This window comes from Mizuhopecten yessoensis, unplaced genomic scaffold (assembly GCF_002113885.1).
Source record: "Mizuhopecten yessoensis strain PY_sf001 unplaced genomic scaffold, ASM211388v2 scaffold11103, whole genome shotgun sequence".
Taxonomy (NCBI): Eukaryota; Metazoa; Mollusca; class Bivalvia; order Pectinida; family Pectinidae; genus Mizuhopecten; species Mizuhopecten yessoensis.
In genome coordinates, this window is record NW_018408881.1 from 1162413 (window position 1) to 1181714 (window position 19302).

General features: G+C 37.9%; 1 protein-coding gene across 3 annotated transcripts; it reads right to left on the reverse strand.

Moving 5' to 3' along the window:
* Positions 1 to 8166: 8166 nt before the first annotated feature.
* Positions 8167 to 16458, reverse strand: LOC110465885. 3 transcript variants are annotated; one of them, XM_021522014.1, is made up of 3 exons: positions 15602 to 15671; positions 14794 to 14870; positions 8167 to 10290 (listed from the first exon to the last, which is right to left on the reverse strand). In XM_021522014.1, the coding sequence occupies exons 2-3, from the start codon at positions 14844 to 14846 to the stop codon at positions 8715 to 8717; spliced, it is 1629 nt and encodes a 542-aa protein (XP_021377689.1). In that variant the 5' UTR covers positions 14847 to 14870; positions 15602 to 15671; the 3' UTR covers positions 8167 to 8714. The 3 variants fall into 3 exon arrangements, with proteins under 3 accessions (XP_021377689.1, XP_021377691.1, XP_021377690.1); XM_021522016.1 differs by lacking the exons at positions 14794 to 14870; positions 15602 to 15671 and adding an exon at positions 16379 to 16458; XM_021522015.1 differs by lacking the exon at positions 14794 to 14870 and having other exon boundaries at positions 15602 to 15681.
* Positions 16459 to 19302: the final 2844 nt, after the last annotated feature.

The following is a 19302-nucleotide window of genomic DNA, read 5'->3' on the forward strand; positions in this document are numbered from 1 at the left end:
TGTCACCTGTTTTCGAGCGTTTCACAAACATGGCGGCCTCCACGGACAAACACGTTTTGGGAATTTCACCATACTCGTCTGTACTGCCATATGTCACCAAAAACTCGACAAGTCTCCATAGCTAGGTGTCTGTACTGCATAACTGAGTTCAATATAATAGGGTGAAGTTATGTGAAAAATGTGTTCGTTGCAGTTCGAAACTGAACCAAAACACATAATTTTAACCAGTTTGGTAAGTGCTTTCACCAGGATGAATATAACAAGATACGTCATCCTTATATGTCATCATGTCCACATAGTTAAGATTTTGATTGCTACCCTTCTATTGTCAGGAAAAAATTCAATCTGTACAGACTAAATCTGACTTTACCTCCCTCTTAAAGAAACAACAAATATCCAGTGCTGCATTATATCTATTTATTAGGACAGGAGCGTCGCCAGAAAAACTGGGAAATAAACCCCTTTGAATACAAAGAGCTATTGTATAATACAACAGTATGATTGACAGTCGGTAAATCGGTATAATATCTAGTCCGCGTATAATAAGTATACAATAATAATTTGTCAGCGTTCTAATAATGTTAAACCAATAAACTAATTCAGATATATAACATACCTCTGGCTAACGTGGTGACACGTGGTCTGGATATTAATGGTCTCTGTCTAACGTAGGTCCCGTTGGTCCTTAGCCGTCTATACCGGGCTAGTGCGCCGCTCCCCCCAAACACTCCACTTTATACGCTCACAAACACGCCCCTATTCACGTTCAAACTCACATGCATGCACTTCACACTCTGACATACCTAGACGCCACATTACATAACTACCGGACGCACATGGACACTGTAAATAGAGACACAAGTAAACAGAGAATACTCCCTGTAACCAGTGACACACATAAATAAACATGACTTAATGCATGACAATACAAACGAAGATATAACTCGTTCTCGTTTCCCCCACTTTTTATATAACAAAGAAAAGTGTTGATTTAGGAAGCAATGGCAAGCCAATTATAGTCTGTTTCATACTTACCCCACAGGTAACTTACCTGTGTGAAAGTTACCTGTGTGAAATGTACATGTGTGACTTGTAGCTTTGTTGTATATCTTTATTTATTATCGATATATTAAAGATATATTTTTATACTTATACATATGTAGAGCGTTTAAACAGATATAGAATATAACAGCACTACATAAGAGTGTTCACAATCGAGTATTTCACTACTTATACATAATGATTACATTTCAATTATATTACCATTTTTAAACATACAACTGTCAATGCATATTAATTATATTAATTTATATTATACTGTTTAGGCCACCAAATAGAAGACAAGTTAACTTTAATGTTACATTTCAAAACATGTTAAGAAGTTAAATCCATCAATATAGACTGTTCATTACATTTACTAATCACACAATACAAATACATTAACAATATTTACATATTAAGAATAGTAAAGTTTAGTAATAGCAATCTCAAATTGGCCCCCCTCAAATCAAAATCATATCTCCATTTTAAAGTTCAAGTCCAACAGCCAAGAGGCACACAGTTTTGTAGTTATCTATCCCAAATGTAAGAGATGTGATGCTGCATTGGCGTACTCCATAAGATCCATCGTCTGGTTCTCAAGGCGCTCCTTCAGCTGGGTCTTTCGGCTGCTGATGTTTCGGTATCGTTTCTCGCGTGGTCTGTTGACATCTCCTGCATCTCGTTGTATCCTGTTGATCTCGTTTGCTGCCTGAATCTCCTGGAACACTCTGATGATGGCGCAGATGTTTGGGTGTGCATGGTGAACCTTCTTCTTCAACTTCACGTGCCAGGCCTCTAGGTGATTGGTGAGGCGGGGTCCTTCAGTGTTGTAATGGTTCCAGATATGACGATCTCCCTTGATCCACTGGGTTACGACGTAGTCTGTGAAAGGTGTTGTGTTCACGGGTAGGGCAGACCCTGCAGGTAGGGCGTAAGAATTGTACCTGCTGCCCCCAATTGCATGATCGTAAGAGGCGACTAAATTTGGGACCTTATCTCTTCTCTCCTTTCTAAATAACTTTCTTCTTCCTAATGTCTCCCTTGACAATGCCTCACTTTTGGCCATTTGTTGAGCGTTCGCCCCTGTGAGGAAGGCTTTGGGTTCTGTCCCCTGGCCGAGACATACCAAAGTCTTTAAAAATGGTAGTTTATACTCCTGCTTAACGCTCAGCAAATTAGGAGTGGGACGACTGGTTCGCCCGTTGTCAGTATAATGTGACCGGGTGGGGCGTCCTGCTGGGTGTCTTCGGCAGAATGTTTCAGTGAGGTAGCACTATAAAGTCGGCGTCAGTTTCGCGCTATCACAAGGAGACAAACAAGAACATATCGCAGCCTCCCAATATACACACACATACACTACACGCATGCATCTTGCACCCAGGGGAGGCCGTCCTTAGCTGTTAATAGGACGTTAAACAAAATCAAACAAACAAACAAAATCACGGGTAGGTCAGCATCCTCAAGTTCACCTAAAGCGTTGAACCACACATCGTCCACACTCTCCAGGGGCACCATGGGTAACACTGCGGCCAAGCGCACAAGTCGATTGATGTTGTCGTTCTCTCTGTAAAGTTGTTGAAGTCCGATCTGCTGGGCCTTCCTCCATATGCATAGCGTGAAGTGGAAAAAACAGCCCTTAATGGTCACTCTCAGGAAACGGGTGTACAACTGCTGGGTCTTAGTAGTAGTGAGTAGATGAGTGGGTACATCTTTCCGTCAATCAGTCCGTGGATGGTGTATATCTGATAGAAGAGCTTAGGGCATGTGAATAAAGTTATATCACAGTAAAGGTTGTCAGCATTTGCAAGGTCGAAGAGTTTGTCCGTATTAGCGAAGCTGATGATGCGCGAGTCATCTCCATCATCAAAAAGCAGGAACTGTTCCCCGGCAGTCGTCTTGGGTGTCTGCGTCCATCTGGCTCGGTAAAGTCTATAACGTGCACTGAATAGAAGGTCGGTAAACGCTTGAGAATCCCCTCGCTGGCATTATTCCATTCGTCGGTCCGCAGCTTGGTCACTTCCTCGTTGTAGATGCTCGGTATTGGCGTAATCTCTAATTTTGATCTGTTGTGTATGCTGTTAATTAAATGTTACAATAATAAAGATTATTTGATAACTATTTATATTAATATTTTTAAAATACTAGAAAATGAAATAACACATTTCATCTTATCAAATCAGCAGCACAAGGACTACAAAATGGATATATTTAATACTGAATATATATATTTATATATATGATTAATATTTAAATAATTTAAATTTCAACATTTGTCATTACAAATCTGATTTTTTTAAATATAACGTATTATTAAATAAATATGATAAAACACCACCATAGATAGAAGGGTTAACCACAGGTAGAAACACAGNCCCCCCCCCCCCCCCCCCCCCTTTAAAAAGTGGGGGAAACGAGAACAAGCCCCTACGACATAATTACCCTGTTTACAAAATGTCGTCCCGACATCCTTAATACATGATTTCTTTGTGCAAGAAATAAGAATACCAAGAATATATTTATTAACATCAAACAAGTTGATATAGATTAATTAGTACCTGCAAATAAAATTACATTACATTAATAAAATCATGTCGGTTAATGTTCCTGGAAAATCCCATTAACAAAAATGACTCATATTTTATTCAGACAAGTCCAATTTCACCTCTCAGGATGAGAAGTGTAAAAAAAGATTATCCCGATCTTAAATCTGAAATCAAAACCTTCCTAAAATTGCAGCTAAAATCAAACTGCTGAAAAATAGAAAATTGCATCATCTTATATACATTTTTAACATGAAACCCAGCCCTCTGTAACCACTTGACCCATTTGCCATTCCTCAAAACGGTTCGGAGGTTTACACACTATGCTAGAGCGCCTTGGGCTCTGATCCTTTACTACAGATTCGTTTCTTACAGGACTTGCCTGTGTCTCCTCAAACTGATCTGTTTCATCCATGTGTCTAGTCACTACTCGGTCATTATACCGAGTAGAGAAATTTTGAGAACCACTGTTCTCTGCACTGACATTGACATGTGAATTATCAGACACATTCCTAAGTACTCTGATACCTTGTCGAGTCCTCCTCAGTACATGATCAATTCTCATTTTTAAAATAGACAAAATCATGCCGCGTACCCCAACGAAGAGCTTTACTGTTAAATTGACCATTTTAATTTTTCAAAAAGGAAAGTGGATTTTTTTGTTTGGGGTTTAACATCCGCGCAACAGCCAGGGGACGGGTGCCTAGGTATACATCGCCAGAAAAAGAATGTAGAAAGGAGACAGAAAAGAGAGCAAAAACAATAGTCCAGTGTTGCAATGAAGGCAGCAGATCAATTTTTGTCTCTTATGTCCCCTTCGTAGAAAACATGGGAGAAAAATACCTATTCTGCAGGGGGCCCACATACACAGTCGTTGCCTTTTACGATGATACATTGGGATATAGCGGGCCTATTATTTTCCCGAGTTTAAAATGTCTATGAACGCATTCAAGATGAAAGTTTCGTGATAACGCTCGTTAATCTAATCGCCTTTGAACAACTTGAGCAAGGTTCCCGAAAAAACTAGTACCCGTATTCATGAAACCGTTGTCATGCTCAAGCATGGATTTGTGCTCAACCCTTTTTCCTTGTTCCAATTATAAGTTAATTGAAAATCTAATTTTGGTTACGATTTGGAATAGATTTAAAGATATTTGTAGCCGATTACTGTCTTCAGAGTTTACATTTGACTTTTTGATCGTTTGACATGATACAAGAAAAGTGGTTTCAGCTTAAAAAAAGGGGGAAAACATTCTAGAGCATGGGAACGATTTCTTGAGTACGGGCCTAAATATTTTCTTTCTTGTGTCGAGGGTCAAATCAACAACAAATCGTGTAGATATAGAAAAAGTGTATTATTCAAATAAATATGATGCAGCCACCTCAGTATACCGTATTTAATGTGACAATAACAAACTTCACTGTAATTATACAACTATTACCGAAAAAACGTTCTCGGTAATATTATATAATAACAAAAAGGTGTACATTTCACGTTATTTTTTACCAATGAAAGAATATGCATTGGCAATTTATACACACTATTAAAAGTAATACACAGTTTTTCTATACCGTTTAGGTTGATTTCAAATTAATTTTATTGTATTCAAAACACAATTGTATTAGGCACAGGCATTGCCTATAAAAGCCCTTTCAAGCGAAAATACACACATTTCATACATTCATATATATATATATAGAGAGAGAGAGAGTGAGAGTATTATAGAGAAGATGTAGTATATGTTCAAATTAATAGGAGAATACTAGAACCATTTAATTTAACATGTTCACAGAAAATAATAACTAGAATAATAGATTTTAACATTTCAATTACTATAGTCTATTTACTTCAATTAGTATTATAGCCTAGTGTTTGGTTGGAGGCACTTCAAAGACACTGTCACTATACACAGTACCAGCCTTCTCAATTACACCAGAGTTATTGTTATAAAATAGCAAATACAAACACATTGTAAGATAATTTTTAGTATAGTTTAAGCTAAAATCTTCCAGATTTTTCAATATACTCCAGAACACATGAGAGAATAAATGTATTTGATTCACTGCTAAGGTTCATATCACCCTTAGTGAAAGTAATATAATCTAAGATGATGTTATCAATTTCGTTATAATTAGAAAACGCATAGAATAGAACTTGTCTTTCATCTATATATTTGGGGCAATTGAGGAAGAAGTGATTTGCATCTTCAATAATATAACCACAGTCACACTTAAGGTTATATGTAAGATGATCATTATATAAATCTGATTTTGATTAGCTGACTTTATTCCGTAGTTGACATAATGTTATACTCAACTTCCTGGAGCCACCGTATTTAAAAATATCTGTACAGTTAGATGGTTGTAAAAGGGGTGTTCTTTCCTTGAATAATTCCAGTTTTAACTGGCTCAATGAAGTGAGTTTTGGAAAAATACAGTCTGGCCTATTCCATAGAGACATCATTCTAGATTTTTTTTATATACCAATTGGTTCTACACAAGGGAACAATTAAGTTTCTATGATGTCTAAGGCTAGGATTAATATCAATTTTAAAATATGGTAAAATACAATCATAACGATGGTCAGGACAGTCATGCTGCAGTATCTTGAAAAATAACATACATTGATTATCACGTCTTATTTTTAGGTTATCTACACCAACCTCCTTATTCCACACAGCACAGGCATATTCTAGTGTTGGTATTATAAAAGATTTATAAAAAAATTCAAGAGATTTTTTTATCTAGCTTGTTTGAGCATTCGCATTATTTGCAGTTTTGTTCAGCTTTTTCCATATATATACATGTAATTAACTTGACCTTACCATGATCCACGCCTATTAAAAAGCAATCCAAGATGTTTATGATTTTTTGACATTTATAACAACACTATTTGAGAATACCAAATCTGGATGAGATGTCATTAGACATTAATAATGATTCAGTTTTACTTGGATTAAATGAAATTCCCCATTTATCAGCCCAGAGAGAATTCTCCTTAAATTCTCATTAAGAAAATTTGCAGCATGTCTGCCATTACCATCTATCAAAACGTAAAGAGAAGTGTCATCAGCAAAACGTTTGACATGGAATAGAGTTCATCTTCTAGGTCATTAATAAATATTAAAAATAAATAAGGCCCGAGAACCGAGCCTTGGGGTACACCAGCTTTTAATGTTTGTAAATTTGATTAATACCCTTTGTTGTTTATCAGTAAGATAGCAATGAATCCAGTTCAAAACGTCGTCACAAAATCCATATTTCTTCAATTTGTAAATCAATCCACTGTGCCAAACTGTGTAAAAAAAGCTTTGCTAATGTCACAAAATACTATCCTTGCCTCTTTTCCTTGATCAAGTTATTTTGAAGCTTCATCAGATAGAAAATTAAAGACATGTTTAAAAACTAAAAAGAAGTTTACTAACTAATGATGTGACAGAGATTGTTCTAAAGTTACTGGGGTCACCTCTCCCTCCCTTGCCCTTATATATTGGGGTAAAATTAGCAAACTTCCAATTATTAGGTATGCAACCAGCGGATATGGATTTGTTAAAAAATAACAGCACGGGCTTCACAAGAGAGTCAGCAATACCTTTCATAAAATAAGGGGGAAGTGCATCTGGACCAGCATTTTTTTTACATTAATAAGTTGAAGATGATCATGAACATCCTGTTCAATGAAACTAATGGAAGATATTTTTTCTTTGGAGATAGGACAATAGGGAGGAATGTCAAAGTCAGTTTTGTCAGAAGTAGAGACAGGTGAAATATGAGTTAAAAAATTCTGCTTTATCCACAGGATGCGATTTAAGTTCACCATTTATTACAAGAGGAGCATCATTGTTTGATTTATTGTTAATGTTCATAATAGACTTTGCAATCCGCCACCACTTATATTGAAACTAATTGGAATGTGATCACTACAAATTGGAGCATGGACAGAGAGATATTTTACTATATCAGTATTGTTAATCATAATAATGACAAGAGATGTATAAGAGGTAGGAGTAGTTCTTAGGTTGATTGGCTGGTTGTATAGGGTTTAACGTTCTATCAATACCTAGGGCCATTTCAGGAGGTTCCTCCATTTGTGTTGTGTATATGTATATGTGCTGACCCTGCAGGTAGGGCGTAAGAATTGTACCTGCTGCCCCCAATTGCATGATCGTAAGAGGCGACTAAATTTGGGACCTTATCTCTTCTCTCCTTTCTAAATAACTTTCTTCTTCCTAATGTCTCCCTTGACAATGCCTCACTTTTGGCCATTTGTTGAGCGTTCGCCCCTGTGAGGAAGGCTTTGGGTTCTGTCCCCTGGCCGAGACATACCAAAGTCTTTAAAAATGGTAGTTTCTACTCCTGCTTAACGCTCAGCAAATTAGGAGTGGGACGACTGGTTCGCCCGTTGTCAGTATAATGTGACCGGGTGGGGCGTCCTGCTGGGTGTCTTCGGCAGTATGTTTCAGTGAGTTAGCACTATAAAGTCGGCATCAGTTCCGCGCTATCACAAGGAGACAAACACGAACATATCGCAGCCTCCCAAAATACACACACATACACTACACGCATGCATCTTGCACACAGGGGAGGCCGTCCTTAAATGACCTTAGCTGTTAATAGGACGTTAAACAAAATCAAACAAACAAACAAACAAACAAAGTACATGTGCTGGTGGCGGGATGTGTTGGTGTATTTACCTCCTTTTTGAATTGCGGATATGATACCGACTTTATAGTGCTACCTCACTGAAATACCGAAGGCACCAAGCACAGTATTCCGTACCGTTCTGAAAAGAGTTATTTGATTTCTGAAAGCATCATGCATATTTCTCCAAAATACATGCAAGAATTGTTGATGTGTGTCGGGAATACGCATTTGCAACCTGGATAAGTCGTGTCCACTTAGAACAATGCACAACGTTAAGTTATCCGAACAGTTTTAGGCCAAGGAAAAGGATTCGTCATCATCTAACGGATAAACGTTCCTGTCTTACACGTGTTATTTCATTTGGATGTACCAATAATACACTGATCAAATAAGATCATCATATTAGAACTATAACCGGAACCTAGATATATTTTTTCATTACATCTTCGCATTAACGTATTTGTTTCATTTTTTCATAAACTTGTGTGTTTATTTGTTATATTTGTCAAAGGTTGCGTAATATTCCAAAAACGACGTAAACCTAAAGAAGACAGACACTGGTAGCAAAACATTGTAAACAACGCTCGATAATTCTGTAGGAAAATTGTAATGTTCCAGTATCCGTGTAATCGAAAATTCAGATTTCAGAAAGCTATCGTTTAACCAGAAGATACAGTTACATATCATGATAAATATCAGAGCTGATTCAAGCAAATGGATGGTTGATTGAGGTTCAGATTTCTTAAATCGGCTAGCGTGCAGAAGAAAAACAACTTGAAGATAGTCTTGGAATATACTTAAGATGCTGGTGGACATAAACCAATTATCGAACGACACGTCACCACCTATCCCTTCACAGATGTGCATCATAAACAAACCGAATGCGGACAGCAAATACACGTATTCTGAAGGTTTTAAATCTTCTGGTGAAGTATCGGGAGTGCAGTAGCTAACCAAACAGTAGAAACCAATAAAGATCGCAAGCACCATTACAACTTTTAGCGCTAGTTCATATATTTCAGCGACGTTTCTCATATAGTCTATGTCTCCTATATTCATTGCCATGACAACATAGCAAACAATAAGACCAAGTCCAGCTGTTATGCTAAACACTAGTGTTATCAACTGACATGCCGTTTGCTTCCCTTCATTTCCAGAACGGCGATGTTCAGTCGCTGTGAAAGTTGGTAAGAGAGGTGACCGCTCTGTGTGCTCTATATTGTCTATTTCCATGTACGACGTTTCCTCGTCAAGAAGCTGCACTTTTTTCGTAGGCGACCATATTTCCAGAAGTATTGTACAAGACAAAAGACAAAATTCTGTAAAATTTGGTTTGAGAATTGGCTTTGATTTTTCTAGTAAAACAGAAAAAGTGCTGTTGTTTTCCAAGCAGTTGGCGATATCGGAGTCCGGGAACGTATACATAATGTACAGCGTGATTTCACCGATTAGTGTCCCATACACAAACATGCATACATTCGCAACTAACAGCAAAGACATTGCATAATTAACTAAATGAGTCTGTTTCAGTTCATATGGCGAAAAGTGCGTAATGATAACCATTTGTGAAAATAGGCATAGGATCAATGTGATATTAAAATAAAGTAATATGTACCAAATGTTTCCAACAGCTAAGTTTTCGGAACACTCAATCTGCTTGATGATGAAGAAACCACAATAGAATACCGACGCAAAGCCAAACAGCCACAGGAATACCACCTGAAGTTTCGGGGTACTTGCGTTCCGGCTTGCAGCGACAATATACTGAAGACCATGTTTATGCACCAAGTATCCTTGAACACAGAAGCCAATCACTGCGAAGATCATAAGTAAGGACAGAAGAATCAGAACAAATCCAATACGAATTTCAGAATGTGTTGGTATCTTTTTGCTTGCGGTGAACACTATGACTATTGAAAGGACGACCAGGAACAGAACTCGGGACGATATAATACAGTCATAATACCCGGATCCATTCTGCCGTCTACGGTAATTTCCAGCCGTGAATGGCAGAAGCAGTATGGACGTCAACAGCTTGCCACACCAGGAATCCATCGGAGAAAATCTAAAACAAAACAATAACAGATAAATCAATCAATCCATCAATGAAAAGATATTAATGTTAACCATATCATGTGTTAACATCTTAGCTGTGGCCTGTCTGTTTTGAATCAAGTTTTGCTATCGCTATTTCTGAAAGTTTATAACGGTGTTTTTTTTCAAATTGCATATGAAAAATCCCCTTGGTCATTTGTGTGAATGTTTTGTTTTAGGACTAATTGGAAATAACAAGGCAGCCATCTTGCATTCTGAGAGTTCAAGATTGTTTTTGCTATTTTCAAACCATGAAGTCCCTGCAGGTAGGGCGCGTAAGAATTGTATCTACTGCCCCCATTGCATGATCGTAAGAGGCGACTAAATTTGGAAAAAAATAAGTATACAAATGAATATGACCACATTCGGATAAAACGGCTTGATATAACGCTAAAAGCACGGTATACTCTATTTTGTTTAACGATAAGGTCATACATGTATAGGGACGTGTCTCCATGTGTCTTGTGTACATGTGCTTATGTATAGTTATGTTTAAACATCTTTAATACATCCGTTAACGAAAAACACATTTGTCATTGCACAAAAAAGGTGATGTATCAAATCTCATTCCTCTCAGAAACGGATTGTATGTGCACGACAAGTCTGTTTTTGAAACCATAATTTGATATGACCACATCTAGATAAAGTAACTTGACAACGCCCTAAACCTCTCTTTGTATCCGGTTGTATGGTTAATGAGGCAAAGGAAATGTATACTGAACAAAAAAAGAAACGCACAAAATCTGTAAGGAAATAATGGAATATTTGATCAGGTATCACATCAAGAACGATCTCCCTTCTCAACAATCTATCCTAAAATCAGCCAAGCGCGACGATGTCATTGTGTGACTTTGTGAGCTTCTTTAGCCCAAATTACGCGGCTTGATCAAGCCAAGCATTTTCATACAAATAATCTCAACGGATACTCTAAGTTTAGCCACATTAATTTTCAACGTTGGCATTTTGATTTCGCCATTGACTGAGATGCCACACTTAACGCAAATTCAGAGGGGTAGAGCAATTGCGATGTGGATGGATGGCCATAGCCAAACTGCTGTCGCACGGCAGCTTGTTGGCCCGTGTACAATTAACCGTCTCTGTACACGTTTCCGTGCTACTGTGTTAGTTTCCGATCGTCCCAGAAGCGGTCGTCCGCGTGTAATGACCGCACGACAAGACAGGGCGATTAAATTGTCGCACTTGCGCAACAGATTCAATACCTTAGGTTCTCATGGCAGACCCATTAGTCCTCAAAGTGGCAGAAACCGCTTGCATGCCGAGAGAATCATTGCGCGCCGACCTTATGTCGGGCCACCTCTGACACCACGGAGGCGGCAAGTGCGTCTTGACTGGATGCGCAGACATGGCCGGAATAGGTTTGGGATGCGTCAATGGAGGCGTGTGATGTTCACCGACGAGTCTAGATACTGTCTGTATCGCTCAGACGGAAGAAAAAAGGTATATCGCAGACTGATCCTGCAGGTAGGCCGTAAGAATTGTACCTGCTGCCCCCAATTGCATGATCGTAAGAGGCGACTAAATTTGGGACCTTATCTCTTCTCTCCTTTCTAAATAACTTTTTTCTTCCTAATGCCTCCATTGACAATGCCTCACTTTTGGCCATTTCGCCCCTGTGAGGAAGGCTTTGGGTTCTGTCCCCTGGCCGAGACATACCAAAGTCTTTAAAAATGGTAGTTTCTACTCCTGCTTAACGCTCAGCAAATTCAGAGTGGGACGACTGGTTCACCCGTTGTCAGTATAATGTGACCGGGTGGGGCGTCCTGCTGGGTGTATTCGGCAGTATGTTTCAGTGAAGTAGCACTATAAAGTCGGCATCAGTTCCGCGCTATCACAAGGAGACAAACCCGAACATATCGCAGCCTCCCAAAATACACACACATACATTACACGCATGCATCTTGCACACAGGGGAGGTCCTGGATCAAAACCTCATTGCCGTTCGATACAGAGACCATCCAACCACATGTCCTTCCACTTCTCAGACGTTATAACCTAATTACCTGTTCAGTATATTAAAAAGGCTACCATTTTTATGACAAAACAGGTAGTAGTCATGTATATAATAACATGGGTTTTCCATCTTTTATTTACTTCCTCTTTCTGAATTTATGTCCTTACTATTGTGTATACAGTAAAAGCCAAGTCTTACTGTGACACCTGATTATGTGGAAGAACATGGTATCTTATTGTGCCAACTTGACTTCCGCCTTTATGTATTATTAATAAGTTTGTATATGATATATATATTGCATTGTTCTGCATCTAAATGAAGCTCTTGTACTTCTTATACTAATAAAAATTACTGAAAATACAAAAACCTTTTAAACAACCTTTTTAATAAACTCGTGTCTAATCAGCTGAAATTAAATGAACAAATCATATCTCAACTAATCGTTTTTTTGAAGTATTATGTAAATAATCGGTGTATCATAAAAACGCTCATCTGGCCCTTTGAAGGCCGATCGGCATGGCTAATATTGGGCAGCAGTTACGTATGTAGCATACACGTTTGCTCATCATCAAAATTTTGTTTTACAAAATATTCCCAAAGGGATTAAGATGTAGCATTACTTTCTGAGACAACACATACACAGGTATTTGGTTTGTTTGTGTTTGACGACCTATTAACAGATATGGTAATTTAAGGACGTGCCAGGTTTCGGTGGTGAAGGAAAGCCGGAATTTCTTCGACCTACGGCCAGTACCCGGCGACTGCCCCATGAAGGTCAAGAACCTGCGACCCAGTCATGGAGGGCTAATGGTAGCAGAATGCAAGACGCCTTAACAGCTTGGTCACCGCGGCCCATCAGAGGAGAGGGAGGATTACGAGGGGAATAACAAGACAAAATAAAAATAAAAAACGATCGGAAGAAAAAGTGAAATACGTTTGCTAATTTTAAAAATAATAAGTTATTAGCAGGTTAAAACATCATCATTCCAGACGCAGACAGCATAATACATTTGAACTCTTACCTGAAGTTAAGAGTGAACGTCTTTGTATATCACAAGTGTCGGCGATTGTTTCCAGTCATATCAACAATACACAGCCTAACATTCATACGGATGAAAAGAAGCTTTATATTTTTCATATGTTCATGTATATATCAGACTGTACAAAGATAAGAGGTTGTTCATACATTTTCATACATGTCCTGGCCTAAATTCGCTTTCGTGTTGTTTATGTTAGCTAGGTTGATGATATTGCATCAGTTACATGCAGGGATGTAGGGCTACCAACTATGTTCAAAAAATGACTTTACCTAAACCCAAGGTCTCAGAGGACCAGGTTCATATTTGGTTAGTTGCATGCAGGAACGAAGGGCTGCAAAGTTTATTAAAATAAATGAACTTCACCTTTATTTAAGGTCACAGGAGTAAAATACGTTAATTTTTATTCTAACTTCTTCTGAAAAATGAAATAATGATTTTTTTTATAGTTTTTGAATGGGTTCCCGGACATGGGAATACCAGTAATGATTGACTTTAAATTCATTTTACTGATATTAAACCATTTAAAACAAAATTCATATGATCGCTAATTGGAATCAGTGCTTTAACAACGAATAAAACTCTATTAAACCTGAAATCGGTGAATGACGTCCTAGCTACAGAGAGAGGCGCCGATACGAGGTTGTCCTTACCCGTTTCCGGATGTGTCTTTCATACATTGATCATTGTTATTTATTGAAAACGTGAAGCCCAGTCTCAATACATTGCGTGTCAAGATACATTTTCAGTAAAACACTTATTATAAGATTGCGTCGACATTCGGTCAAATTCACAAATATATCTTAAATATCTTTCCGAAAGAAAAATGTCTCGACATGTTTTAAACTTTTTGAAAGCTCTTTTATCAAAATAATAGTCAACATAGCGCGATTTTCGATAAAATCTCCACGATTTATGGTTTTGTTTTTGCATATATTTTTGTAGAATATTTGTTAATGGCCTCTCCTGTGTTGATGGGCCTTTAAGCATGTAATGATAATGATGATAATTTATCTACTTCCTCCTTCTGAATAAATACCCTTAATACTTGTGTATATATTAAAGTCCAGTCTTCCGTGAAACATGATTTTGTCGAGTGACTTTAATTTAAAATTTTCTGAATGTAAATAAAACTCTTGTAATTTGAATACAAATATTTTGTTTAAAAATATTATGACAATAATTTAGCTTGCTCAATTTCAGATGACCTCGCTATTGGTTAGTAGTTAGCAGACAAGTTTATAGATAAATAATTGTACACAGTTATTTCTAAAAGGGTTTAGACTTAGCATTACTTTGTTAGACAACATAGATACACAGAGCACATAACGAGGGGAACAACAAGACAACGAAAAACGTAAACAGAGGTAAAATGTTCTACGATTCCTAATTTTAGAAAAAGATTGACAGGTTAAAAAATCAGCATCATTGGCGATGCAGACAACGTATCAAATTGAACATTTACCTGTAATTAAATGTGAACGTCTTGGTATGTTGTCGCCGATTGTCCTCAGTCATATCAGTAATACACAGCCTACCACACTGGCACAACGCGGAAGAACAAACAATGTTTTTTAGCTTATTATGGTGAAACAGATACCTGAGGCGTATATACGGTTGATGACCAACCGCGGAAAACAAGTATTCATGCGGAAGCAAAGAAGCATAATATTTTAATATGTACATGTACCATGCATCTTAGACTGTACAATGATAGGAGGTTGTTCATACTTTTAAATATATTTTGTGTGTGGCAATTTGTAACTTTAGTTCGCTGTTCCGGCCTCAAACTCACTTTCAAGTTGGCAAATACACCAACATATCCTCTCTCCGGGACACAAACACGCATTCGCAACATACATGGAGGCACGTCCATAAATGACCTTGGCTGTTAATAGGACGATGACCAAAATTTAACAAAAACCGAAAAATTGTTTTCTATTTTTAACTAGGTTGATGATATTGCGTCAGTAGCATGCAAGGATGAAGTGCTAATCAGCCTGCTCAATTTCAGCTCACCTCGCCCTGGGAGGACCGACCGGCCCAGTTATTATTTGTAAGTAGTTAGTAGACAAGTTGACTGATAATTTTTTTTAGAGTTATTTCTTAAAGGGCTTAGATTTAGCATTATTTTGTTAGACAACACAGATACACAGACAAAATAACGAAGGGAACAAGACAACGAAAAAAAGTGAACAGAAGTAAAATATTTTTGACACGTTAAAATCAGCATCATTGGCGATGCAGACAGCATAATATATTTGAACACTTACCTGTAGTTAAGTGTGAAGGTGTTGCTATATTACAAGTGTCGGCGATTGTCCCCAGTCATATCAGTAATACACAGCCTAACACAATGGCACACCGCGGAAGAACAAACAATGTTTTGTAAATCAGTATTGCGAAACAGATACCCGAGACGTGTATACGGTTGATGACCAACCGCGGAAAACAAGTATCCATACGGAAGAAAAAAAGCATAATATTTTAATATGTACATGTACCATGTATCTTAGATTGTACAATGATAGGAGGTTGTTCATACTTTTAAATATATTTTGTGTGTGGCAATTTGTAACTTTAGTTCGCTGTTCCGGCCTCAAACTCACTTTCAAGTTGGCAAATACACCAACATACATGGAGGCACGTCCATAAAAGACCTTGGTTGTTAATAGGACGTTGAACAAAATCTAACAAAAACCAAATTGTTTTCTTTATTATTTTAAACTAGGTTGATGATATTGCATAAGTAGCATGCAAGGATGAAGTGCTACTCAGCCTGCTCAATTTCAGCTCACCTCGCCATGGGAAGACCGACCGGCACAGCTTTTATTGGTTAGTAGTTAGTAGACAAGTTGACTGATACAAATTTTACAGTTATTTCTGAAAGGGCTTAGATTTAGCATTATTTTGTTGGACAACACAGATACACAGAGCAAATAACGAAGGGAACAAGACAACGAAAAAAGTGAACAGAAGTTAAGTATTTTTGACACGTTAAAATCAGCATCACTGGCGATGCAGACAGCATAATATATTTGAACACTTAACTGTAGTTAAGTGTGAACGTGTTGGTATATTACAAGTGTCGGCGATTGTCCCCAGTCATATCAGCAATACACAGCCTAACACACTGGCACAACACGGAAGAACAAACAAGTTTTGTAGCTCAGTTTTGCGAAACAGATACCTGAGGCGTTTTTACGGTTGATTAACCGCGGAAAACAAGTATTCATACGGAAGCAAAGAAGCATTATATTTTAATATGTACATGTACCATGCAGCTTAGACTGTACAATGATGGGAGGTTGTTCATACTTTTAAATATTTTTTGTGTGTGGCAATAAATTATCAAATTCAATGGAAGAATATGTATCTTTAGTTCGCTGGGCCAGCCTAAAACTCACTTTCAAGTTGCCAAATACACCAACATATCCTGTCTTCTTGACACAAACACGCATCCACATCATTCATGGAGGCACGTCCATAAATAACCTTGGGTCTTAATAGGACGTTGAACAAAATCTTACCAAAAGTAAATTGTTTTCTTTATTATTTTAAACTAGGTTGATGATATTGCGTCATTAGCATGCAATGATGAAGTGCTTCAAAGTTTTTCAAAACAAGTAGTTGTATGCTTGGTTTAGGGGTCTGTTCTGTTCATATGAATAGGATTCATCCATGAATAGGCCTACTGTATACCACTGAATGATCGTATGGAGCGATGTTTGTGGGACCCCTGCAGAATCAGGGCTGGTTTCTTCCTCGTCTTCTGTTTAGATAAGCAAATCAAAGACCTGCTGTACGATGGCCAGCAGCAGTAATAAAGAGTTTACCATATTTAGTAGGTACATGTCATGGCAACTGCTTCAGAAAACAGCACTTGCCAGGTTAAAATGTCCGCTTAACTAGAGCGGTTGTTTTGTTACGCATCTAAGTGGCCCATATCAGCCATTTCGCCAAACGTTGACACAATTAACATTCTGCAATGATAACGGGTGATTTTAACACAGTACATGTGAGCTCTATTCATTTACAGGGATACATGGCTTCATCTTGATCGTTATAAGAAGGTGTGCTATACAACCTCGTCCTGCTTGGTCTCATTGGATTGGTATCAGTCTTTTTGGTTTGGTCTGGCATGGTCTCTGGAGTCGGACCGAAGGCTATTTTTTTATTTAATTAGTAGTTGATGTCTTATAAATCCTTATATGACTCTATATGTAGCCGTTTGCTGAATCGATTATCTAAAGAACTCAAATACAGTGTGTAGATCATTTTGAGTGATAAGGAAATATGAACTGAAAGTACGGTGGGTTATTATTATTTTTTTTGGGGGGGGGGGTAACATCCTTAGCTTAGATCTTCGTAAGACGGGGTCTAGATACAACATCGAAAAAGTGAGAGAGAAATATCTAGATCATACCAACATCAGATCAATTTTCAATGTCCAATGTCGTCCAAGCATAAGACACTAAACACGAAACCCTAGATTCTGCATTGAACACAACTAGTCGCCTCTTAATTACGATATACAGAGGGATACAGCGGGCCTATTTTTTTCCAAAACCAGCAAGGGTCCCATTGGAGTGTAAGGAGTGAAACAGCCAACGTTGTAAAAGAGCAAAAATGCACATTTGATGATACTTTTTTATCACACACCTTTTATCACTATGACAAATAGTAAAGAGAACAGTAAAATTAACATATTGTTGTTACAATTTGTATCAACGTAGCTGCAACTGAAGTTAAGGATAACAGATAGTGGTACAGCAAATCCTATACAAAATATGATTTTCCCAATAATAATAATAATTATGATATAAAACATTTGATATAGTTAACATAAGCCACTCTAAAACGCTTTACAGTACAAAGAGTATACAATTAGCATATACATTAATCAATACAATTTTTGGGGAAATCGCAGGAGCTGCCTTATCAGGCGCTAACTACTAGCCCTTTGTCACCTGGCTAATATCTCCCTATGTGTGTATGCCTGCGTATGTGCTCGAGATGTATTGTGATGGTTTGTAGTCGGACCGTGCTTCAAACGGTATCTTTTATAGTGCCACCTCACTTGAATGCTTCAACACAAATACCGCAACATACACCCCAGACCATTTTATACTCCCCTGGGTTGTTGGATTTGTGTGGGCAGGAGAAAAACACTTTCTCTGATATTCCATTCGTACGACGACTTCGAAGATCAAACCCGGTCGCCTGCGTGAAAGGGCGATGTGTTAATCATGTAACGTGTAGGGGTGTCCTTACAACCCTGGGTCCGTCCTTAGTATATACTTGGGATGTACTGTACTTTAAACTATACCGGCGCACTGGCTTGGTCAACGCCGTCGATGAAAAAGAAATAATTTCTTTATGATACAACAACAATAACAATATCTAATTTATACTGAATCAATATTATGTGCACTATGATTGTTAATTGCAAGGTAAATATATATAGAACAATAACTAACAACTCATGCTCACTACCTGTCAGCGAATAGGCAAACACACTCGCCCCTGATTCTATCACTCGATTTCACACAGTGCAACAGTGTACACCTGCGCAGTTGTCAACACAGCGCAACGGCACTTATACAGTGCGCAGAGTAACGGCTCCAACCTTAGCAGTTGTCTGTTCCGCGCAAAGGCACTTATGCAGTGCCAAACACCTACACTTACTCAGTGTTCTATGTAATACTGGGAGAACAAATAGCTACCCAGAGCCTTGTCCAGGCTCTGTTGTCAGTTGTTCCGTTGCATCTTTATTCCGGGTGTCCCTACTATCCTAATTCATGATTTTAGTATTACCTTTTATCTTCGTCGTGTAAAACTCCCAACTTCAGGTGAATAGTCGAAGACCGTCGATCAAAAGCCTAGCTTACTAGTCTGTCGCCGTTTGTATACCAATGGACTATACTATCTCAGTGTAAATCAGGTTATTCCATTTCCCTTACTTCTAAGTCAC

Bases quoted from the DNA above. Each gene is read 5' to 3' on its own strand.
- LOC110465885 (XM_021522014.1), bottom strand. From the start codon at position 14,846: ATGACTGAGGACAATCGGCGACAACATACCAAGACGTTCACATTTAAT. The intron at 10,291-14,793 runs GTAAATGTTCAA...GTTTTGTTTTAG, and splicing joins ACGTTCACATTTAATTACAG to ATTTTCTCCGATGGATTCCT.